The following is a 20,956-nucleotide window of genomic DNA, read 5'->3' as shown; positions in this document are numbered from 1 at the left end:
TTTTTTTTTTTTTTTTTTTTTTTTTTTTTTTTTTCTGAGCTCTGTGTTGAAGTTTAGCACATAATCAGTAACAAGAATGAATACCAGTGCCGAAGGCATCATAAGCATATTTATTCAATTATTACATTATATACCACCTGAGATCATTTTGAAAATATTTAGAAGCCAAGCCCTTATAACGATGAAGTATAAGAATATCTTTTCCACCATTATAATCAGGAATATAAATTGCATGCATTTTAATAACAGCTCTCAAGAAATTTTATTTTAAATCTTTGAGTCTTGCATGCCCCATTATTTGATAGGTCTTTTAGTTCCTTTCACCTGTGGCTGCCAACAAGCAAAGGGTTACCCATGCTAGTAGCCAGCTTCTCAATAGGGCAGCTACAGAAATTACCTTATTTGATGGAATATTGGTGTTTTGTACCCTACTGATCCTGACATTGTTTTCCATCTACCCTTTCTGATATCTATTTTGTTTGAATTATCTGTTAGAAAAATTATAATAGACTTGTTAAAGTTTTGAAACATAAGGGTTAGCAAGCTTCCAAACAGTATCTTCATTAATGTGGCTTGAGTGAATGTCTCTGCCCTGGAAAGTCCAGAGCGACTCAGCCATGCTGATTTTCTGAACCATGGGCACCCTGCTAGTCACTCTCTTGCGTACTCTAGCTAAGATAAAGAGATGGTCAGACAGATGGGTGCACTGTTGGGCTTTCTGTGTTAACGCAAAAATCCGGATGTTTTAGATTTTGCCTCTTCTTCTTAAGGACTTCCCTTCTTAAAACACAACTTCTCTGAAGAACAAAAGTCACAAATTTTAAGATTAGAATTTAATGTCTGTAGAGTTCCACAGAGAAAAATACTTGTTTGCTGGGGAAAAGAGTTTAAGATATTGAAAAGTTTGGGACAGAGAGTAGACTTAACCTTTCCTAGGTATGTCAGGCTATGCCTAGCATTGTGCTGGACTTGGTGGTATCACAAAGTTTGAGCCTAAAAGAGCATCATAGCTGTGGAAAGTCAAAATATAGAAGGAAAAAAATGGAAAAAAATTCGGGGAGGGTGTTTCTTTAAAAATAATGATTTGAAAATACAAAACAGGTGGAAAGAAGCAGACTATCTAGTGTAAACAGAGCTTGGGGACTCCCTGTAGTTTCCAGTGGGGGGCCACATAGCATCAGTGTGTAGCATCTGTTTGGCCAATGGCAAAGGCACTACCCATGGCCATCGGCACCATTGTCCAACAGGTGAGATGCTGAGATCAGACTGATGGAGAAGGCAAGAACATCGGGAGAGTATTCATATATGACAATAGGGAAAACTCACAGTAAACCGCCAAAACAAGCCTGCAGTTTTCCACTGGTCTTGCTCATCTGTAGATTTTGCACCTAGTGGATTAGAAGTTTAAATACTGACTAAAAATTGAATAATTTTTTTCTTTTAGTACAAGCTATGAATGTGGATATCATAAATCAGAATTAATAATTTTTAATATGCTTGATTATAGGTTAAATTTCTGGAGGAAAAAAAAACAAAACAAAGACAAACTAAGCATGCACAATGAGGTGCATTGTATGGAGTTGTCCGTGTTGGAATCCTTGAATGTTTAAACAAATTCCCTTCATGGTAGATATTATTCCATCAAAAAGGATAAGTACTGTAATGACATTTTAATAGGTCACTCACTGAATTTAGTTGATTTGAAATGCATGGACTCAATTAGCTGTTGATCGGTTCTTTTCTTAGGACGGAAATGACTGTTTCATAAAACTGGGAATTAATGCTAATGATGCCAGTGGCAGGATAAACACAGCTTATGTTAATGTAAACTTACCGATTTCTGCTTCTGCTTAGCTACAGCAGCATGGAAAAGAAACAAAGAATAACAGAGCATGCATGTTATTGGCTTGTCAGAGGACGCAGACAGCAGGACTAGAAATGTGACGCAGTGCAGTTGAGCGGTGACAATGGGAGCTGGGAAGTTCATGTTACCTTCTTAAAGAAGGGCATTCTTTTCTCTTTGGAGTGGGGTGACGTTACACTGTTTGCACTGGGTTTAGGGGAGCGGTGGTTTGCTGGAATATCATTTTCTTCTGCATCTAAGCCAGTAGCATCTATGTCTATAGCTATATACAGACAAACAATTCAAAAATCATCAGGTAGGTAGGAGAGGAAAAACAGGTTATAAAGAAAATGAAAGCAAATGAACTAACCACTGTAAATGATCTGTCATGAATGTTTAACACAGTATACAAGAGAGTAAAGAATCTAAAGATACAACATGTTAATGCATTATAATCAAAATCTAACAAAGCTGCAAGCTACCCACATGGTGTTTGCTTGAGCAAGTCAATTTCATGTAAATTTCCTATTATTAAAGGCACATTTTTAATTTATAGTTTCAAGTATGTTGATATTCTTCATATCAACAGTAGAAAAGGTACCATACATTACACTTGGCTTCACTTAGTATAATACCTAAGCCCAGCTTTTAGACAGAAGGCATTAGAAACTTTTAACACAGTATGCCTCAGATTTCTCATCTTTCTTGATTCTGTGTGAAAATAAAGGCAATATGAAAAATTTGCTAAAATTGCAACAGACATTTGAGGGCAAGAGGGCATAGAAGATCCTCAGGTCCAGGTAACATAAAGGAACCATACCCTAGGCAAGTGATTCAGAGAGGGCATTCCTGGGTGGACGGGGTTAAAGTTACTTCAAGAGGATATGTATACCCTCAGCGAGACCTGATTACACACTAATTGGAAAACGCAGGATCTAATCAAGTCAGTCCATTAAAACTATAGAAAACAACCTCGATGATTTATCACACTATTGGATGTCATAAGAGCGGAGTAAAGGGACATTAAAAACCCAACAGAATATGCCACTGATTTCCTCATCTGTAAAATGAAGATTTCGGGTTTGTTGCTTGACATGCTTTCACCTTTGAAATCTTTGTATCTGAAAATAGTACATGAAGCTCGGCATCGTGGCATATGCCTGTAATCCCAGTGCTCGGTGACAATAAGGGGTTTTGCACCCAGCCTAGGCAACTTAGTGAGGTAATAGATCCTGTGTCAAAATAAAAGAGGGCTGGGGATGTAGCTTAGTGTGAAGGCCCTGTGTTCAGTCTCTAGTACTAGCAAAAGAAGGTCAGTGACAAAAACCCACATAATCTCATTTTGAAGTTTATAAAATGTTTCAACTTGGCAATTACTAGAAAGTTTTCTCTGTAAAATCAGAGATGTAAGTACTTTAAAGATCAACTTCATCCTTTTATTTTTAAGAGTTAAGGTGTGAGCTTGTAGAGTACACAGGACTTGTTCTTGACAAATGTTCAGCAGCAGCAGCAGGGCTCCAAATCTGGGTCTCCTGTCCTATACTTGTTCCTGAGCAGTCCTGCCTTCCTGGCAAGAGCCTTTCTCAACCTAGGTGCTCTCTTTAAGTTCCTTTTGCATCCCCAGGAGGGTCCAGATTTAGGGTGCTGTCATAGTGTTGGAGTTGCTGGAAAATTACTTTTAAGATTTGGTCAGGGAGAAAAGACAATTTGCTTACCCTAGAGAAGCATTAGCTACATGTTAGCCCTACACCATAAACCACAGTACAAGCAGACATAAGGAGTACGTTACCACTTGGAATAACAGCTTGGTGCTGCAGCGCAGCTCCCCTTCCCCACGGTACACATGCTGAATTGGTGCTCACAGAATCCTTTTCTAATGCTTTCAAAGGGTGAGGAAATCATCAGGCTGGTATCGTATTTTTTCATTTTCCCTCTTACAGATATTAGATGATTCAATCTTTTGTATAGTAGGCACTCATATTTAATTGTTCTTTTTCCTTTGATTAGATTGAAAACCTGTGATGGAGTGAATACCTGGCATTGTTTGCGCAATACTGCAAATGTCAGCCTTGGCTTGCAGAATAGACCCTGTCATTTCCCACCAGGTGAAGGTGATAATAGGCTGAGTTAGCTCCACATGTTTGGGTAGGCTCACCCACTAAATGTGTCTTTGCTGTGCTGCACTTGTGCATACTGATGAGCTGAAATGTTCAGTGGGCAGTGTGCAGGCTAAATGAAAAGGGGTTTAAACCTATCTTGGCTTTTTATACCACATTATAGGCAACTCCTCACTAGGAAGACTACCTTATGGAGCTTACCACATTAGCCCAAGAAGAGTGGGGCAGTTGAGGGAGGGGGGGAAAATCTCAAGAGGAATAGTTATTTCCAAATCCTAGCGAGGAAGCCTGTCATTATCACCTTACTGGACATGAAGCAGGAATCTGGGTTATTATTTCATTGTTCTTAACAGGTCTTAGCCATCTTTAAATGCTTCCCTCCTGAATTCCCACATATTTGTATTTTTTTTTTTTTTATTCTTTTGGACTTATAAAGGTCACAGTTCAAGGGACAGGCCCCTCAGGCACATGCTGTAATCCTAGCATTGGGTATGTGGGGTATCTAAGGAGGATCACAAATTTTAAGTCCAGCTTGGGCAGCTTAACAAGTGCCTGTTCCAAAGTAAACAGGGGTATAGCTTGGAGCAAAGGCCCTGAGTTCAGTACTCAGCATTGCCAAAGAAGGGTTGGGACACTGTAACCATCAAAGGCCTTCTGAAACAGGCTACCCAGGTTGGACAGACTCCTGGAATAGTAAAGTTTATAAATATTGAACTCTGTTTCAGACTTCAGTGTACTTTATGATCTCTTTTCTGAAAGATACTTCCAGTTTTCATTTCAAACTTTCATACCTTAGCAAAAATTAGTATTTAGTTGGCAGAAAATATTTTTACATATTTGGGAATAGTTTTTCCATTTTTCATTACTAGCATCCATCTGTCTATGTCTGTCTTGGAAATGTTTTTTTGAAATCTAAACTTGAATCTTAGAGATTGGGTTCAGTGGAGCCAAGTTCAGGGGTGACATGTACACATGTACCCAGGTATGGGGTACATGTTATGCAGCTGGTTGGTTACCCAGAAGTAAAGCAGAAATGTTTCCTTTCCCAAATCCTTCAGAACATGCAGCTATATTTCTGGTGTTTTTTTTGTTTGTTTGTTTGTTTTTGTTTTTTTGTCAGTACCGGGGATTGAACTCAGAATCTTGTGTTTGCCAGGCAATCAGCTACTCATATTCCTTGGTCTAGCAGTGGGTGGGGGAAATTATAGATAGAGCCTCTTGAAACTTGCCTTTTTTTTTTTTTTTTTTTTTTGCAGAACCGGGGATTGAACTCAGGCCCTTTTGCTTGCCAGGGAAGCCTATATTCCACTGAGCCATCTCCCCGGCCCGATAGACCCTCTTGAAAACAAGATAAAAATTACAATTGCTGATCAATCCCTACTCCCTGGAAGTGGAGGGGGAGCTTCACTCCAAATTTTTGAAGTTTTCCTTTAGATCAGCTGAGTTCTTTGTATGAGAATTATTAGAGAGGAGATGTGCATATTACACATTTTGCAGGTGATTTAATCTCCATCCGTCCAGTCATAAGTGTTTTCTATTCTTGGTATTCAGAGAATTTATTCTAAATTCTGAATCTGTATACAACTTTTCTATTAACTCTTCATGGAACTTTTTTCTTTTTTTTTTTTTTTAACCAAAGGTAAATGTATGACGGCAAATTGAAATGTTTTTACATATTCACTCATTTGTTCTTCAAAATCTATGTACCTCTATTCATTATACTACTAAGCCAGTTGGAAGACCACAGCACGCTTAGAGGAGTGGAAGATTTTTAGTGATCCACAGAAGGGGCCTCACAATGTGATGTCTAAGCCTAATAACAGCCCTCAGGACTTCTGGCTACATAGGAAATGTGTAGTGCATAGAGGAATCCCCTACAGCTTCACACATTTGAAAAGAGCAGGATTAGGTGCCATTCCCTTGTCCATTTAGGGAATACTTGCTCAACGGTGATCCATGGAAGATGTAAGCCTCACATCATTGCTGCAGGGCTTCAATTTTCACTTTGAGTGCACTACTTTATTAACTTTCAGCATCCTACAACTGCTCCAAGCTATAAAATTGCAGTTTCTGAGGTCCATAAGTATCCTAAACCAATTTATTTTGTATTGTGCTCAGATTTTGTCCACTTTAAAAAGTCTTGCAGTTTTTACTGTTTGCTACAGTCTTGCTAATCTTTGATTTATAAAGGCTGTAAACATTTAAGAGTAAAGTACGGTTATTAGGAATATAAGAACCCTGTTCGTAAAACACAGTAGTGACTGTATGGCTAGTTCCTTAATTTCTCCACAGACACATGACTTACTTCTAGCCTCTCAGTAATCACATATGAAATCCTGTTGCTCTGATCCTGTGACAGCCAATCCTTGAGCCCTTACTGTGATTCTCAATTACATCTCTTGGCAAACTAAGATATAATCACAGACTTGTATGGTGATGTAGCTTCCTATTATGCAAAAATTCCAAGTTCTACACAAAATACTAGCGTTGCCACAGTTAGCAAATAAAGTGCTATGAAGTGTGGATTTCAGATAAACAGTTTTTAATGTATGTCTAGTCCATGGTTAGTATAGTTTCCATACAGTATGTACTTACACTAAGAATCATTTGTTTTCTTAAAATTCAAATTTACTGGGTGTCCTTTATCTAGCAGACTTGAGCAAAAACCTACTGCTTTTTGGGAGTAGTTACTTGTTTCACGGTGCTTTCTGGTTGTTTGTTTTGTTTTCCATTTTCTTTTTTGGCGGAACCTTGGATTGAACGCAGGCTCTTGTGCTTGCCAGGCAAGTGCTTATTCTACTGAGCCATCTCCCTGCCCCTTGTTTTCAGTTTTCTGTGCATTGTCCATGCCCTCCATAAAGCCTGTCTGGTGTATCTGATAGCAGCCCAGTCAGTCCAGCATCACGTGACTCTCCGTTCCTCACCTTCCTAAGTGCAAATCTCACTTCTCTTTTTTATTTCACCTTCCAGCCTATACCTCACGTTGCACTGTAGTCTTTGGTGGGCATTCAGCCATTTATGGCTTGTGACAGGTGTGAGGCACCATGGAAGGGACTGGGAATAAAACAGGAAGTTACATGTATTACTTTGATCATTTACAGCAACTTAGAGTAAACATATTGCCATACTTCCTTATTATTTGTGCCTTTAAAGCCAGAAAAAAAAAAAATGCCATGTTTTTGCTAATTCTGGGAGGACATTTTTATTTAATAACATTTCAACATTGTAAGATTTACAGAGCCCTTTCATCTGTGTAAGCGCACAGGGCTGAGACCGGGGAAAGCGTGAAATGCAGCATGTATTGTTCAGCACAGATGGTCAACTTACCAGATGATGGAGGTGTGGATTTTCTGGAGCTAGGTACTATGTCACCCAAGCTGGACGATGAATTTCCTCCTGATTTACTGTAGTAAAGCAAAAAGCAGATTAAATCTGATTCCTATTTCTGGTTCAAGCATATGTGAATTGCTCAATAAGCCTGATAATTCGTTGTTTTTATTTATTTATTTTTTTTTTTTTTTTTTTTGGCGGAACCGGGGATTGAACTCAGGCCCTTGCGCTTGCCAGGGAAGCGCTTATTCCACTGAGCCATCTCCCTGGCCCCAATTCGTTGTTTTTAATTCAACACTAAGTTTATCTTTCTTAGAAGGAAGCAACCAGTAATGTTGTGATGGAAATTTCTGGGGTACTGGAGACACAGCTGTGTGGTAGTCACTGTTCTCAAATGTGAGTCTCAAGTTTCAAAGAGATTGAGAGAATGGAAGAAAACTTGGATAACTTCTGCAGCCTTTAGTTTTCTGTCCAGATACAGAAGGCTAAACAGAGATTTCCTTTGCCTTTTCTCCTAGAGGCCCGTTGAGACAGTGTACACAGAACCTTGAGGCTAATACCCAAACTTATTGTTTTCAGCTTCTTTGTTTTAACTTGATCATTTCTAATATGCTAAAACTGAAAATATTTAAACTTTCATGGCAGCCTGTAAAACAAAAACATAACAGTAGGCAGGGGGAAGGAAGAAGACAAGAAAGGAAAGAAAAAAATGAGAAGCATAAAATGAAAACAGCTTTGTGAGGAGAGGTGAGGTGATGAAGGGAAGTAAGAGAATGGGGGAAAAAGGAATCAAGTTATGTCGTGTCCAGGCACAAATACCCTATAATGATTGTGATCATTATGTTTATCTAAAATGTACCAATAAATATCATTTAATTAAAAAAGAAAAACAGCAGCACCAAAACTTGCTAACACTGAAGGCATATAAGAAACACAAAAGCAGGATATATCACAATTTAACCAACAGATAGTACCCAGAGTGCATCTCGGGCATCACTGACAGGGAAGACTAAGCTTGCTTCATCCAGAAATGATCAGGAGAGCATATAGTTCAGAACTGCAGTTAACATTCACGTTTGCTGTTGTGCTTAGCATCTTTGGAATTAGTCCCAGAACAACAGCATTTCTGGTTTTCACCAGAGTATGAGGGGGCTACATATAACTAAATGGTTCCATCACACATTGTGATGTCAAGGAATCTCTTAAAAGAATGTCACAGAATTCAGGCAAGATGGCTGCTGCCTGGTTATTATCCTGGGTAAACCAGGGTGTATGAGAGAATCTTTCACAGTATATATGCATCAAAGAGGAATATTCCTACTTAGGTAAATATTAGTGTGAAACTGTAAGTTCTGCTATCTGAAAGGCTGAATTATATTGCTATTATTGTAGCATTTTAACAGAAACAAATGTGAAAACTATTAAATAGCTAACAAGAAGGCCCTATATCTTTTTTAGGTTCTTAAAAATATATTCATATAATAAAGACAATAGGTGTAATAAACTGTGACGTTAATCTGTACAGTTATTAAAGGACACATTGGGATCAAAACATTTTCTTTCAGAAGTGTTTTCATTTTCCTTTTTCTAAAGTATAAGTCTAATTTCAGCTCAAGCATGGTTTTGCATTTATATTCTTTTTTAATTTTATAGTAAGAATACTACCTGAGTTGTATAAAATCAAGAGAGAAACTTGCTAGTAGTTAAAATGTTCATGATACAGATTTGTCATTAACTTTTAATTCTATAAAGGTGTCAAATCCTTAAATGTTCCTCTGATTCCAGCCAGGTTTTATAATGGATCTATCAGAAGTTTAAAAACTGCAAGATTGATTGTTAGGAGACAGATGCAAAAACCTGTGCAGGCTGGCCTCAAACTCACCACTGTCTTTCTGCCTCAGCCTCCCGAGTGCTTGGATTACAGATGTGCACCACCTCTACTGGCAAGTTATGAAATCTTAGGAGCTTAGCAATTATAAAATGTTAGTTAATGAGGAATTCCAAATCATAGCACATATTCTGTTTCATTTGTTGAAACTCGAAAAAAAAAAAAATCCCTGCTAACAAAGAATAGTACCATTGAGCAAGGAACAAATATAAACAAGATATAACATTAAAGAAAAACCTTGTCTGTATTTGATCCTTTGATGGAAGGAGAAGCATGCCACCTCCTTGAACTTGTCTGCATAGAGTTCAGTTTAAAATTCACTACAGGTATGAGTGGCTCTCCTAGTCTTTCATGAAAGGTAAACAGCCTCGGGCCACCTAGGAAGGGTTATTCCGCTGCAGACAATTACATTACTCACCTAGTAACTATGTGCAAAGGGAATTTTAACTTATTTAATAGTTTGGCTGAGTCTGAGTACTTAACAGGTAGAACTGAAAAATTGAGTCTCTCAGGTCAAATGGAAACTAATAGATGACAAGACTTTCTGTTTGCCAGTGTTATCTAAAACTGTCATCCCTAAAATGTCTCCTTGTCATGCTGGGCAGCGAAAGACACTAGGATTAGTCACCAGAGCTGTTCAGTGCCAGAGTACTTTCAGCAAATGATTACAACTATAGAATTTCTTCTCCACTGGAGCTGCAATTTAATATTCTATGACCTTAGCTGTTTTCATTAATGATCATAATTAATCTGATTCCTCCCAAAAGGGATGGAAATGAGACACTGGGATGAAGTTTCAAAAATGTAGGCTTTGTGATGTTGTCAGTAAACCCCATGATCCATCTACTTGCAAACACACCATCAAGATTGTAGGACGGAGCAGACAGCAGCTGAGGAGTGAGTGCTGCTGTAATCTGAACTCTTACGTGATCTTTTGACATTTTTCTCATACCTGGAGTAGAATTTCCCTTGCTTGGCTCTCTGTTCATGCTGTAGCCTCATGTTTTCTAGTTTGACTGGGCTTGGAATGAATCCGATTTCACAGCCTTCTTTAACCAATCGCCCTATCCACCAGTCATTATTAAATTTCTAAACAGAAAATGAAACATTAAAGTCAGTGCACAGAAATTCAAATCTTTTCAAATTAACTATTTTCACTGGAGAGAAGTTGGCAGTTGCAGTGAGCTCAGCCTCTCATAATTCAAAAACCTCTCAGTTCATGGATTTAATAATATAAAAATGAAATATGGGTACTCAGCAGTCCACAGAAAACTTTGTCCTCATGTTGTCTTTAGGGCTAGGCTAAATTCTGACCCTAGGAGGAGAAAAGCCCGCTCTACAAGAGACTGTGAACAGAAGTCTCTCCCCTTTATCTAATCTGATTAATTATAAGTATTAAGAGATAAATCCTGAAATTTACCTGAAAATATTTTGTGTTAGAACAAAACTTGCCTTTGTGACTTTTATAATTATATAATGTGATGGTTTTTATTTATGTTGATGTTAATAGTTTCCCTTGCTGGTCTAATATTTATCTTAAATCTATATGATTTAATTTTATTTTCTTCATTTGAGTAAGTCTGTTCTTACACAGAGCACAGAATATTCATTGCTTTTTTTCCATGGTAAAAAGAGATCATCCTCTAAGAATCAGCCATTAAGGGCCCTCTTATTAATGTTAGCTTCTTGTTACAGAGACTTGGACACTTCTGACAGTGTTTTTCTCTCTGCCATACAGCCAGTATTTAAACTCTCCTAAAAATTACTCTAATGGCATAGTGGACTCTGTTAATTGGCATCATCGCTTGCTTTCTTCGCAGCCTTGCGTGCACTGCCCAGCTAAATGTACATGTTGCTCCCTGTGCCATACTGCTCGCTCCCCAAGGTGCTACAGTTAAAAGTTCCTCCAGGGCCAAGAAAAGAACTCATGCACACATACACAGAATACTATTTCAAGGGAATTTGTGTCACTCAATACAGGGCTCCACACAGCAGACATTTGACACATACTGACTGCAAACAAAAACAGGGTGAATTTTCCCAACTTACAGATTGTGTCATTGTTAACTGAAGGGTAGAGAATTATGGCATGGGGAAAAGGAATTTTTCTGGGATTGATTTCTTGCCTCATTGACTCCAATTACTACCATTTTCTTTCATTGGAGATATTCAGCATTTGAGGAGAAAAAAGGGCACCAGTAGTCAGAGTCTAGACATTGTCAGCAGAGAGAAGAGTCATGGATTCTACATTTTACTAACCCCCCTCCCCCAGCTGGCAAAACTTCAGACATCAGGAAAACTACACAATCAAGGTTAAATATGGGAGGGGAAAAAAAAAAGTACAGGTTAAGCATAAAAAAGGATCATCAACTCTAATAATTCCCAATTTCTGAACCACAGAGCCCAAGAAAACCCTGAAGTTATTGCCAGAAGCCTATGAGTCCTTTCTACTTTAAAAATGTATATTTATATCAGAAAAGGTTGAGGGCCACTGATATAGTGTGTTATACAACTGCAGCTATACATGATGCTGTTTCACAGCCGTAAGAAATAAGAAATGATGTTTCAAGGTGAAAAACCTCCTCATACTGAGGGAAACTGAAGTCATTTTCCTTACTTCCTTAACATGCAGAAAATCTTTTGCCTCGAATGAGATGGCCATGCCTGGCACCGGAACATCATCTTCATGGGCTGCACTATAGCTGACATTTGTCCGAACTGCGAACGCAACAGGTTTTGTCTGAAGAAAAAAAGGAAGAAAAAGAAGTAAGGAAACAGTAGTCTTCCCTTTTCCCTGCTCAAAGACAAAGACTGACTGAAAAACTGTTGTAATTATTGTTTTTTTCCACATTGGTTCTTTATCACAAAACAGCTCGTTAGTATTCACAGTGCATCAAGTAGTTCTGCCACATGCCACCCATTTCAGAACTAGAAAAAGGCCATTGTTCTCTTTGAAAGCACTACAAGTAATGAAGATGAAGATGAACTGTTGAATTGTGTGTTTACAGCAGAACAGCGTGTAGCTACTAGAAATCAGGAAACACAGATATGCATACCCAGGGTTCTTTTATTCTCTGTTTTAGGTTGGAAAGACACAAATTGCCTCCCTACCTCACTGACTTCTAATTTTAATTAGACTTCTATTTACATTAATGATGTAATTCTTAAAGGCACATTGTATTGGATGAAGATAAAATGAAGGAATACATTCTACAAGTTTAGTACTTATTTTTGGCTGCAGGGAATTAAGCAATGACTTTTTATTCTATTATTTTTCCTCCTCAATTCCTCCATTAAGCTACATGTATCCTTCATTATTTGATTCTTTGAGATTTTGCACAAAAGCTTCTGTCCTCGTGGCAATTCTGTGTTTATCCAAAATATGAAAAAGTGAGAGAGCTCAGAAACAGTGAAAAGACAAACTGTTCTAACACATTTGTTCTGTACATTAGGGGTGAATGCATTTCCTGTGAACAGTCTCCATCATCCATGAGCTCCTCGCTTGGACCTGCCGGGGAGGACCAGGGGGGAGGGGGGAGAAAGAGAAAAGCCATTTTCATTTTGACACCATCTGGAGTTAGTTTGTTCCCCTTACTGCTGTCTGGATGGAGACTGAGCTAAGACGTCTCAGGTTACTTGGGCCCATCCAGTCTGTAGACTGGTAAGGGAAGACCGAGTTCCTCATGAAAGCGCGGTGGGGGTGAAGTATATTTTACTATTTGAATACCAGTTCTTGATATTCATCACAATTTTAATGATATAAAGGCACTGCACCTTATGTGCGAACTTCACAGACACACACAGATCTTACATGTATTGTATAGCCACTATATATATTATATAACGTATAACATACATAGCTCATAGGTTTTTTTTGTTTGTTTTTTTCAAAGTTTTATTGATAAACAGCAATGAGACAGTTTCAAATCAAATCGGAAGTACAGTTTCAACAAATAATACACTGCATATATTCTTCTTAGTGGTTAATTGCGGTACAAGATGCGGACTTGTGATCCTATTTATAAACACCATTAGAACAAATCATTCTATTCATTAAGAGAATGCAACTATATATCTATCCCAACCACTTTGAATACACAGATACAAAATGGACATTCATAGGTATACCCCATTTTTTCTAAGTTCCGTTATTGAATATTATAGGTGTGTAAACAGCAAAATATTCAAAAAGAGTCCAGTACCCCATAATCATAGCTCATAGTTTTAACATTAGAAATCTTGATGGTATTTCCATGTTTTCTTTGGAATTTTCTTAAACACAGTTTTTTTCCCCAGAATTAAAATCAAAATATATTTACTTTTACCCACTTTAAAAAATAGTGTTTTTCTGTGATACGTTTTGCTAAAATACTTAAGTTACATATAAATAAGTGCTTTCCCATATTCCCTTCTTTCTCTCTCACTCTCTCATCCCACTTTCTCCCCTCTCCTCCCCTTCTCTCTTCCTCTCTCTTCTTTAAAGACAGGATCTTGCTGTGTATTTCAGACTGGCCTTGAATTCACCATATATTCTTTTCTTGCACCTGGTCCTCCCCAGTGCTGGACCATGGGTGTGTATCACCACACCCAGCTTATTTCTCATCTGTGTAGGCCCAGGGCAAATCAGTTCCTTCGTGTAGTCACTCTTTGGATCACTTAACACCGCTGAATAGCATCCATTGGATTCATGGGAATTATGTCATAGCCAAGATATTTTACTCCAGTTTATTCTTTCATATTCTCTGGGATATGAGAAAAGGTGAAGTTTTCTAAAACTGTTCATTTTGTTTACAATGTTCTCTTTAATTGTAAAGTTTTTTTTGCTAATCACTGTCGTGTGCCAAGGTGAAAAGGACCAATTCCTTTTTAGGTACCCTCTTTCTATTATATGGGCAGATGCTACATAGCTAAAGGGTGACTAAAAAATCATCCATGTTTCCTGACTCCCCCACCCCCACTTTTTTAATGTATTTGGTACAGGGTCTCACTCTGCAGCTCAGACTCTAGTGATCTTCCTGTTTGCAGCCTCCCCAGTGCTGGGATAATAGGCACGCGCCACCATGCCTGGACTCAGCCGCCAACCCAGCGTGCCCTGGGGTTGGGGCCAGCACAGCATGTACTCTGGTCGCTGCACTTAGTCTGCTAAGCTATCTTGCCGGCCCTTGACCCCCCACTCCCACCCCTTGTTACAGAATGAAAAATAAACTTATTAGAAAGTTAAAAAAAGAATACATTTGCTATACATCATCCATGGAGTCAACCTGAACAGGTTATCAAGATAATAAGTACAGATTTATAGGAGAATAGCATCTCGTTACGCAGACAATAAAGTTGAAGTACTTTAACAACATTAAGGCCATGTCTTGTTCCCCCCAGTGTCTTCGGTCTGTTTCATTAAGATGTCTGAGAAGAGAATGAGTGCATGATACAGATGTTAAGATACTTTTATTCCTCTCTTCCAGGTTCTTCACCCCCAATGTGACTTACACAAGCTGTGCCTTCCGAAGCATCTGCCAAGCGGCGAGCAACATGCTGGCTGTCGTGCATAGACTGTTGCGCTTAACTTACTCCCCACTATTTTTCCCAGATAAGAAAGCTTAGATTTTAAAAAGTTCTCCCAGGCTATAAGCAAAGGAATCTTTAAATACAACCCTCTCATTCCAAAACTGGAGCCCTTTCAGCATGACTGCTCCCGCCCCCACCCCCCCAGTACCGGAAATCCAGCTTATGCTACTGAGCTGTAATCTCAGCCCTCTTTTTTTTTCTTTTTTCTTGGCTGTACAAGGGACTAAACCCAGGCCCTCATGCACACCACTCCAATGTTCTGCATTCTCAGCCATTATTTTGAGACAAGAGCCTTGCTAAGTTGTCCAGGCTGGCTTCAATCTTGTAATCCTAATGCCTCAGCCTCCTGTATAGCTAGGCTGACAGACAGACAGACAGATCACTTCTAGCTAGACTGCTTTTCACTTATAGATACATTAGTGCTAATTATGGAGCATTTTTATGCATGCATGAAATTTTTAAGACCCGAAGTTATATTTTACAGAATGCTCAAAAACAGTTGTGGTGGATTTAAGAAAATACACAGGCCCAAGCCTGCCTTGCTGTCTCATACTAAAAGAATTTCACCTTTTGAAACTATAGGTATTCATTATAAAGATCACACACTTTAATCAATTTGAGGTCCATTAAATCAGCAGTGTCAAATCATGATCAGCTATATATTTTCTTTCTTTGGATCTCATTTTTGCAAGCTGTGGAGCTCATTTTAAGCAGTAAGAATGGAGACATTAAAATATACATGGTTTCATGGCTTCTAAAAGTGCCGCAGGAGGCCCTGTCACAGGGAGATCTTGGGGAGGGGCATAGCCTTCTGAGTTCTGAAGATCAGATCAGATCCTGCAAACTTCCCAAGAGTACAATGTTTCCTGAATTAACCTTCGGGATTTTTAACTAGCCTTAAAGTTCTTCTGGTGACATTATAGCTTTGTTTGACAAGATGATTGTTCTTTGCAAAATGTATTCTCCAAATACCTCTGCCCAAATAGCTGTGGATGACCGGCTGAGCGCCCTCCACAGCTATCCATGGAGTTCTTGGCTTCCTTGAGTGTGGCTCCATTGCAATCGTTCCCAACATTTTTTTAAAATTCAGTTTAGACCTTTTAGTATAGGTACTTCTGATAGATAACTACTTCCAAATACAGCCACTCAATCACTTTGAAAATGGAAAAGGTCCCTGCTGCCTGGTTTCATCACTTTCTTCCTCCTCACCAGGATTCCAGTGTTAGCACACTCTGGCCTGAAGGTGAGCATCTGTTCATGTCCCTCAGACTTCCTGCCTTTCACCCACATCTGCTGATTCAGGCCTCCTAACCCTTACTCTCTCTTCAGTCACAGTGCCATATGCTATACTCTGCCTAGAGACAGGTGCCAAGACCCAATCCTTAGCAAATACGCATGTGACAAGAGTCAGTCTGGCAGACTGGGGTGATACCTGAACAGCTTTGTGGCCACAGGACTTGTTTTCTCTCACATCCAAAGGCAACTCAATTCACTAGTCAAAGGCCTGGTCTGTGAAGCCTACTAGAGATTTATTTAAAGATTATGCCGCAAGCAATTCTTACTTCCTTGTAGCCTTCTTGTATCATCATAGTTTAGTTTGTTAAACACATTGTTATTATAAGTAGAAGATAATTAGCTTTGAAAACACCTTTGGTCATGAAGTAGAATAAGCAGATAATTTTAAATACATGCTACTATTTCTAGCTTTCCTCCTAAACAGTGACCTAATGAGTTGGTCATGAAACCAGTCATTCAAACAGACACAATCCATTGTTTACGACACTTAAGTTTACAACAAATATGTTAGTGGTATAATAACTACCATTAAAAAGCAGAATGAAAGTTGGATGAGGTGGTGTTCACCTGTAAACCCAGCACAGCGAGAGGCTGAAGCAGGATTATAAATGCAAACCCAGCACAGGAAATCTAGTGACTTGGCAAGCCCTGCCTCAAAATTTTAAAAAGCAAAACAAAACAAAAAACCAAGGGACCAAATGCTTTGGATCTGAGCAGTGTGAAGGATGGAGAACTCATGAAGTGATATCAGAAAGGCTTAGATATCAGAAGGTAGAAATTAGAAGTTCTAGTGAATATGTAAAATTTGAGATTGTCTGAAACATCTGGGTAGAGTTTGGAAGAGTGCTCAGAATCTGGAAATGTGGGCAAGAGAACTGGGCTAGACAGAAGGTCATTAAATATTACCCACACTGAGGTGTTGAAAGTCACAAGTTGGATGAGAGCACCAAGGAAACAGACACACATGGGGGCTTTTTAACCACCCAAAGAGGCTCAGGATTATCTACAGTAAAGAGAATAACTACATATATGAGTGATGTGAACCTATAGCACCACCATTGTTGTGCAGCAGAGGGTTGTGTATAACATTAAAAACTAGCTAACTGGCTTGCTTGCTTTTTTTGTGTTTTGATATTTGTAATTTATGTTATAGCAGTATTAGTCACAGTAGTTAAAGGGTGGATGAAACTCACCAGGCAGGCATACCTATAATCCCTACTACTGAGTAGGCTGAGTAAGAATCACAGGTTGAAGATTTAGGAATTTAGGAAGATCTCATCTCAAAACAAAGTTATTAAAAGCTTTAAAAGGTTTGTCATCACTGGCATGGGCTATGGTTTTTAGGAAGGCAAGAAGAAAAATTTTTTTTCCAAGAGAAGGAAGCAATTAATTGTGTCCAGTATTGCTACTAGGTCAAGAAGATGAAGGCCAGCAAGGGCCATGTGGACTTCATAACCCAGGAGTGACTGTTGGTAGTTTGTTGAAAATACAAGGCCTAGTGCAATGAAGAAAAAATACAGAGAGAGGAATTAGACCCAATAGGTACAGACACTTTTCCAAGGAATTTTGCTACAAGGAGAAAGAAAGTGGAAATGGCATAGAAAGTGATGCATTTTTTTGTGTGTGTGTGTGTTTTAAAGTAGGAGAAATAACAGCTTGTTGGTGGGAAATGTTCCAGTAGAGAAGAAAGGCACGTGAGAAGACAGAATTGCAGGAACAGTGTCCCTATTTGAGACAGGACACAGTGGAATCAAGTACACAAGTAGACAACACAGCTTTAAAGGCAAAAGAGCTCAACTCTGGATAAAGGCAAAGAGGCAAAATGTAAGACAGGTCTGTCAGTGAGGGGAGGGAGTAGCCTCTGTCTCAGGTGTGTAATGGAGCAGGAAGGTGGAAGCAAGAGCAGGGACAGAGGTACAGAGGCTTGTGAAGGAGGAGACAATGCGATGCAGTCACCTAAGAATGGGAAAGATTGCATGGATAAGGAAGGATGATTGGTTTGCCTGGCAGTGTTAAAAGTCCTGGAGGAGGTAAGATCATTGATTTATAAAGCTAACCATATCATGCCTGAATTCAGCAAACAGCATTATGCAGGTAATGGAGTGAAAAGCATAACCCTTCACTGTGGTATCAAGGCTTTGAAACCACATTCCCCATCTTGCTTTGGGGGGAGGGGAAATATATATATATCTTTTCTCCATGTTCCTGAATTAATCTCTGAAATAGATTATATGCCCTTCTCAAGAGAGTGGTTTATATTTCTATTTATTTTTTATCTCAGTCTCCCAAGTATTTCCCATAGTGCTAGGTATGCAATAGTAACTGACTCCTGTTAGAGGAATCGAGTGTCTGGCACTCATCCAGTTACTAGTCTAAGGTTCTGTTATAAAAGGCTAACTTGCCATAGAAACCAGGCTGGCCTGATGAGCATTTTATTGTATAATTAATGTGCATATACGTAAATGCAAGTTTTCATGTATTTAAAGTAGCTAAGAATTAAGCAACGGGGTATTTTAAATGAAAATTGACATCTTAGCATTGTATAAGCCGCTGAATTTACACAACAGAAAGTGAGCCAAAGTTATATGAAACAAAAAAATTAAAAAATTTGTTTTATCTTTTTTAACTCATTTAACTTTCTGAAAATCAATAATTATATAGCAAATTAAAAATTGTAGACAAATGTTGAAATGTGAAAGGTATGAGATGTAGACAGAATTTTAGAAAAATGTTTCTGAAATGAATATGTAACATGAGATTAATAGATTGCACGTTGTAAAAAAATTATTTACAAACTTAAATGAACATAACAAAAATTGTCGAAAATAAACAGTTTACCGATCAGTCATATTGTTTTATCTTTCTACAGATGTATTTTGTCTTTTTCCTTTGACAATTGTTTGAAAACATATTTTTATGAAGTGAATAATTCACAGAATAATAGAATATCCTTAAGGAGCTTATTTGAAAGCAAAACTAAAAGTTCTGTTTATAAATACAGAAATCAAAGTATTGTTTAAAATGGGGCTCAATATTCTACTAGGTAAAGTGAACTAGAGTAATAATGACAGATACCATAATGTACCACTATACTTTCCCACGTTGGATCTGAGGTCATCTGAGGTATGCAAAGGATTAACTATTAGTTGTTTTAAACTGAATGTTCATGCCTGTCAACATGTGCATGTTACACTGTAATTCCTAGTGTGGAAAGTGACTAGGTCATGAGAGTGGGACTTACGTGAAGAGGATTAGTGACCTTAGTGAACAAGGCCATGGGACGCTGCTTCCCCTGCCACCCAGCCAGAGGACAGCTGTCTAGGGACCAGGAAGGGGGCCCTCACCAGACACCAAGTTTTTGACCTTGGAATTTTCAGCCTCCACAATTGTGAGGAATTTCTTTTTATAAAATGCTCAGCCTGTAGCATTCTATTATGCAACCCCTAATGGACCAGTCATTAGAAAAACAAAACATCCACAGAGAAAGTTACCAAGTGCCAAATTTCCCTACAAAGTAGAGACGTGAAGCTACATGTAATTCCAGCAAAGTCTTTTGTCCTTTAATGCAGTATTGTCCTTCAGTAAGTGCATATGGCCTTCCTTTCCCTGCCTCTTCTAGGGTACAGTCTTTCTCTAGGCCACTAGAAAAGAAACCAATACTGGGAGAAAGGGCTCCAATTTATTTATTCTGAGTTGTTAAATGTCTGTATCTTGTTTGAGGGAAGTGTGAAGGAATTTTCAGGTATAGCGACATCTTATGGAGAACAAAACTTCACATTTAACTTTACTATTAATTTTCTCACCAAGCACAACAGCAGTATTTTGCAAGCTACTTGGAATCAAATGGTATAAGTCACATACATTGATTATACTTTAATTTTACTTCAGGCTTGTGAAAGAAAACCAAACCTTTTTATTTGGTTACTTCCATGAGATGAATATGATGGCTTACATTTCTAGTGTCTTCACCTATATTGTTTTCATATCAAACTCCTTAGTAGCAAAAATTTTTCTTTATCCCAAATTCCTATATACTTTTTCAGAGAACACAAAAATTCTAAGCAGTTGTCAGTAAAATGTGCTCATCATCTGAACGAACACACATGGACTTTGCCTGTTTTATTTAAAATCCATCACTGCACAGTCGAAAAGCCAGAACAGCATAGGATACAGGGTTTCCTTCTTTGAGCCCTGGCGGCCCTGGTGGAATGTACTCTGCCTACACAGATGAAGATCTGTAAATGATTGAGAAGTGTGGCTGCGAGAGTCGCTGGGGAGCTCTCCTGTCCTGGTGGGCTTTCTCGGCTTGGATGTGGCGTGCAGCTCTTCAGCAGCTTCACACCGTGTGTGCTTATCTGCTAGTGTCTTATCTACTTGCCCTAACACTGTTTCTATTTTTTGTAAAGTTCAAAAGCCTAAAATTGCACTAAGTAGAATGTTGAAAGGTTATTACCTCATTTTTTTTAATTTTTTTAACATTTATTTATTGTGTGTGTGTGTGTGTGTGTGTGTGTGTGTGTGTGTGTGGCCAGCTCAGCCCACCAGGGGGCGCAGCTGGCTGGCATGTGGTGCTGGGGGATCAAACCGCGGTCCTTGTGCTTTGCCAAGCTTGCTCCAAGTAGGTGCTTTAGACCACTGAACCATCTCTCCAGCCCCATATTACCTCATTTTTATTCTTTATTCTTTTTATTTTTCCATACCAGGGATCAAATTCAGGACCTTGTACTTGCCAGGCAGGTGTTTATGTTGCTCAGCTATCTCCCAGCCCCCTTTTTAAAAAAATTTAATGACAATATTTACTGTTATGCAAAGTTATAGACAGATTTAACAAATTTCTATTAGAAATCCCAATGAATTTTTGATGGAAGAAGACACTGTGTTCTTCATATGAAATCTCAAGAGAATCCAAAAGAGCAC

General features: G+C 38.6%; 1 protein-coding gene across 6 annotated transcripts in view; it reads right to left on the bottom strand.

Annotated features, from left to right (window-relative positions):
• The window catches only part of Cacnb2 (calcium voltage-gated channel auxiliary subunit beta 2), a 374,901-nt gene that overhangs the window by 14,352 nt on the left and 339,593 nt on the right, over positions 1 to 20,956 (bottom strand). For 4 of the 6 annotated variants that reach the window (XM_004645193.2, XM_004645194.2, XM_023705441.1 and 1 more), the window contains 4 exons: positions 11,796 to 11,918; positions 10,131 to 10,267; positions 7,288 to 7,364; positions 1,993 to 2,126 (listed from right to left, as the gene is read on the bottom strand). In XM_004645193.2, the coding sequence (XP_004645250.1) occupies positions 1,993 to 2,126; positions 7,288 to 7,364; positions 10,131 to 10,267; positions 11,796 to 11,918 (471 nt within the window). Of the gene's footprint in view, positions 1 to 1,834; positions 1,855 to 1,992; positions 2,127 to 7,287; positions 7,365 to 10,130; positions 10,268 to 11,795; positions 11,919 to 20,956 lie in introns of all 6 variants that reach the window. The other 2 variants (XM_004645196.2, XM_004645200.2) reach the window with 1 other exon arrangement.

The sequence above is a fragment of the Octodon degus genome, unplaced genomic scaffold, assembly GCF_000260255.1.
Source record: "Octodon degus isolate 3935 unplaced genomic scaffold, OctDeg1.0 scaffold00220, whole genome shotgun sequence".
NCBI lineage: Eukaryota > Metazoa > Chordata > Mammalia > Rodentia > Octodontidae > Octodon > Octodon degus.
Note: the sequence above shows the minus strand (reverse complement) of the source record. Positions and strands in the feature narration are given on the sequence as shown.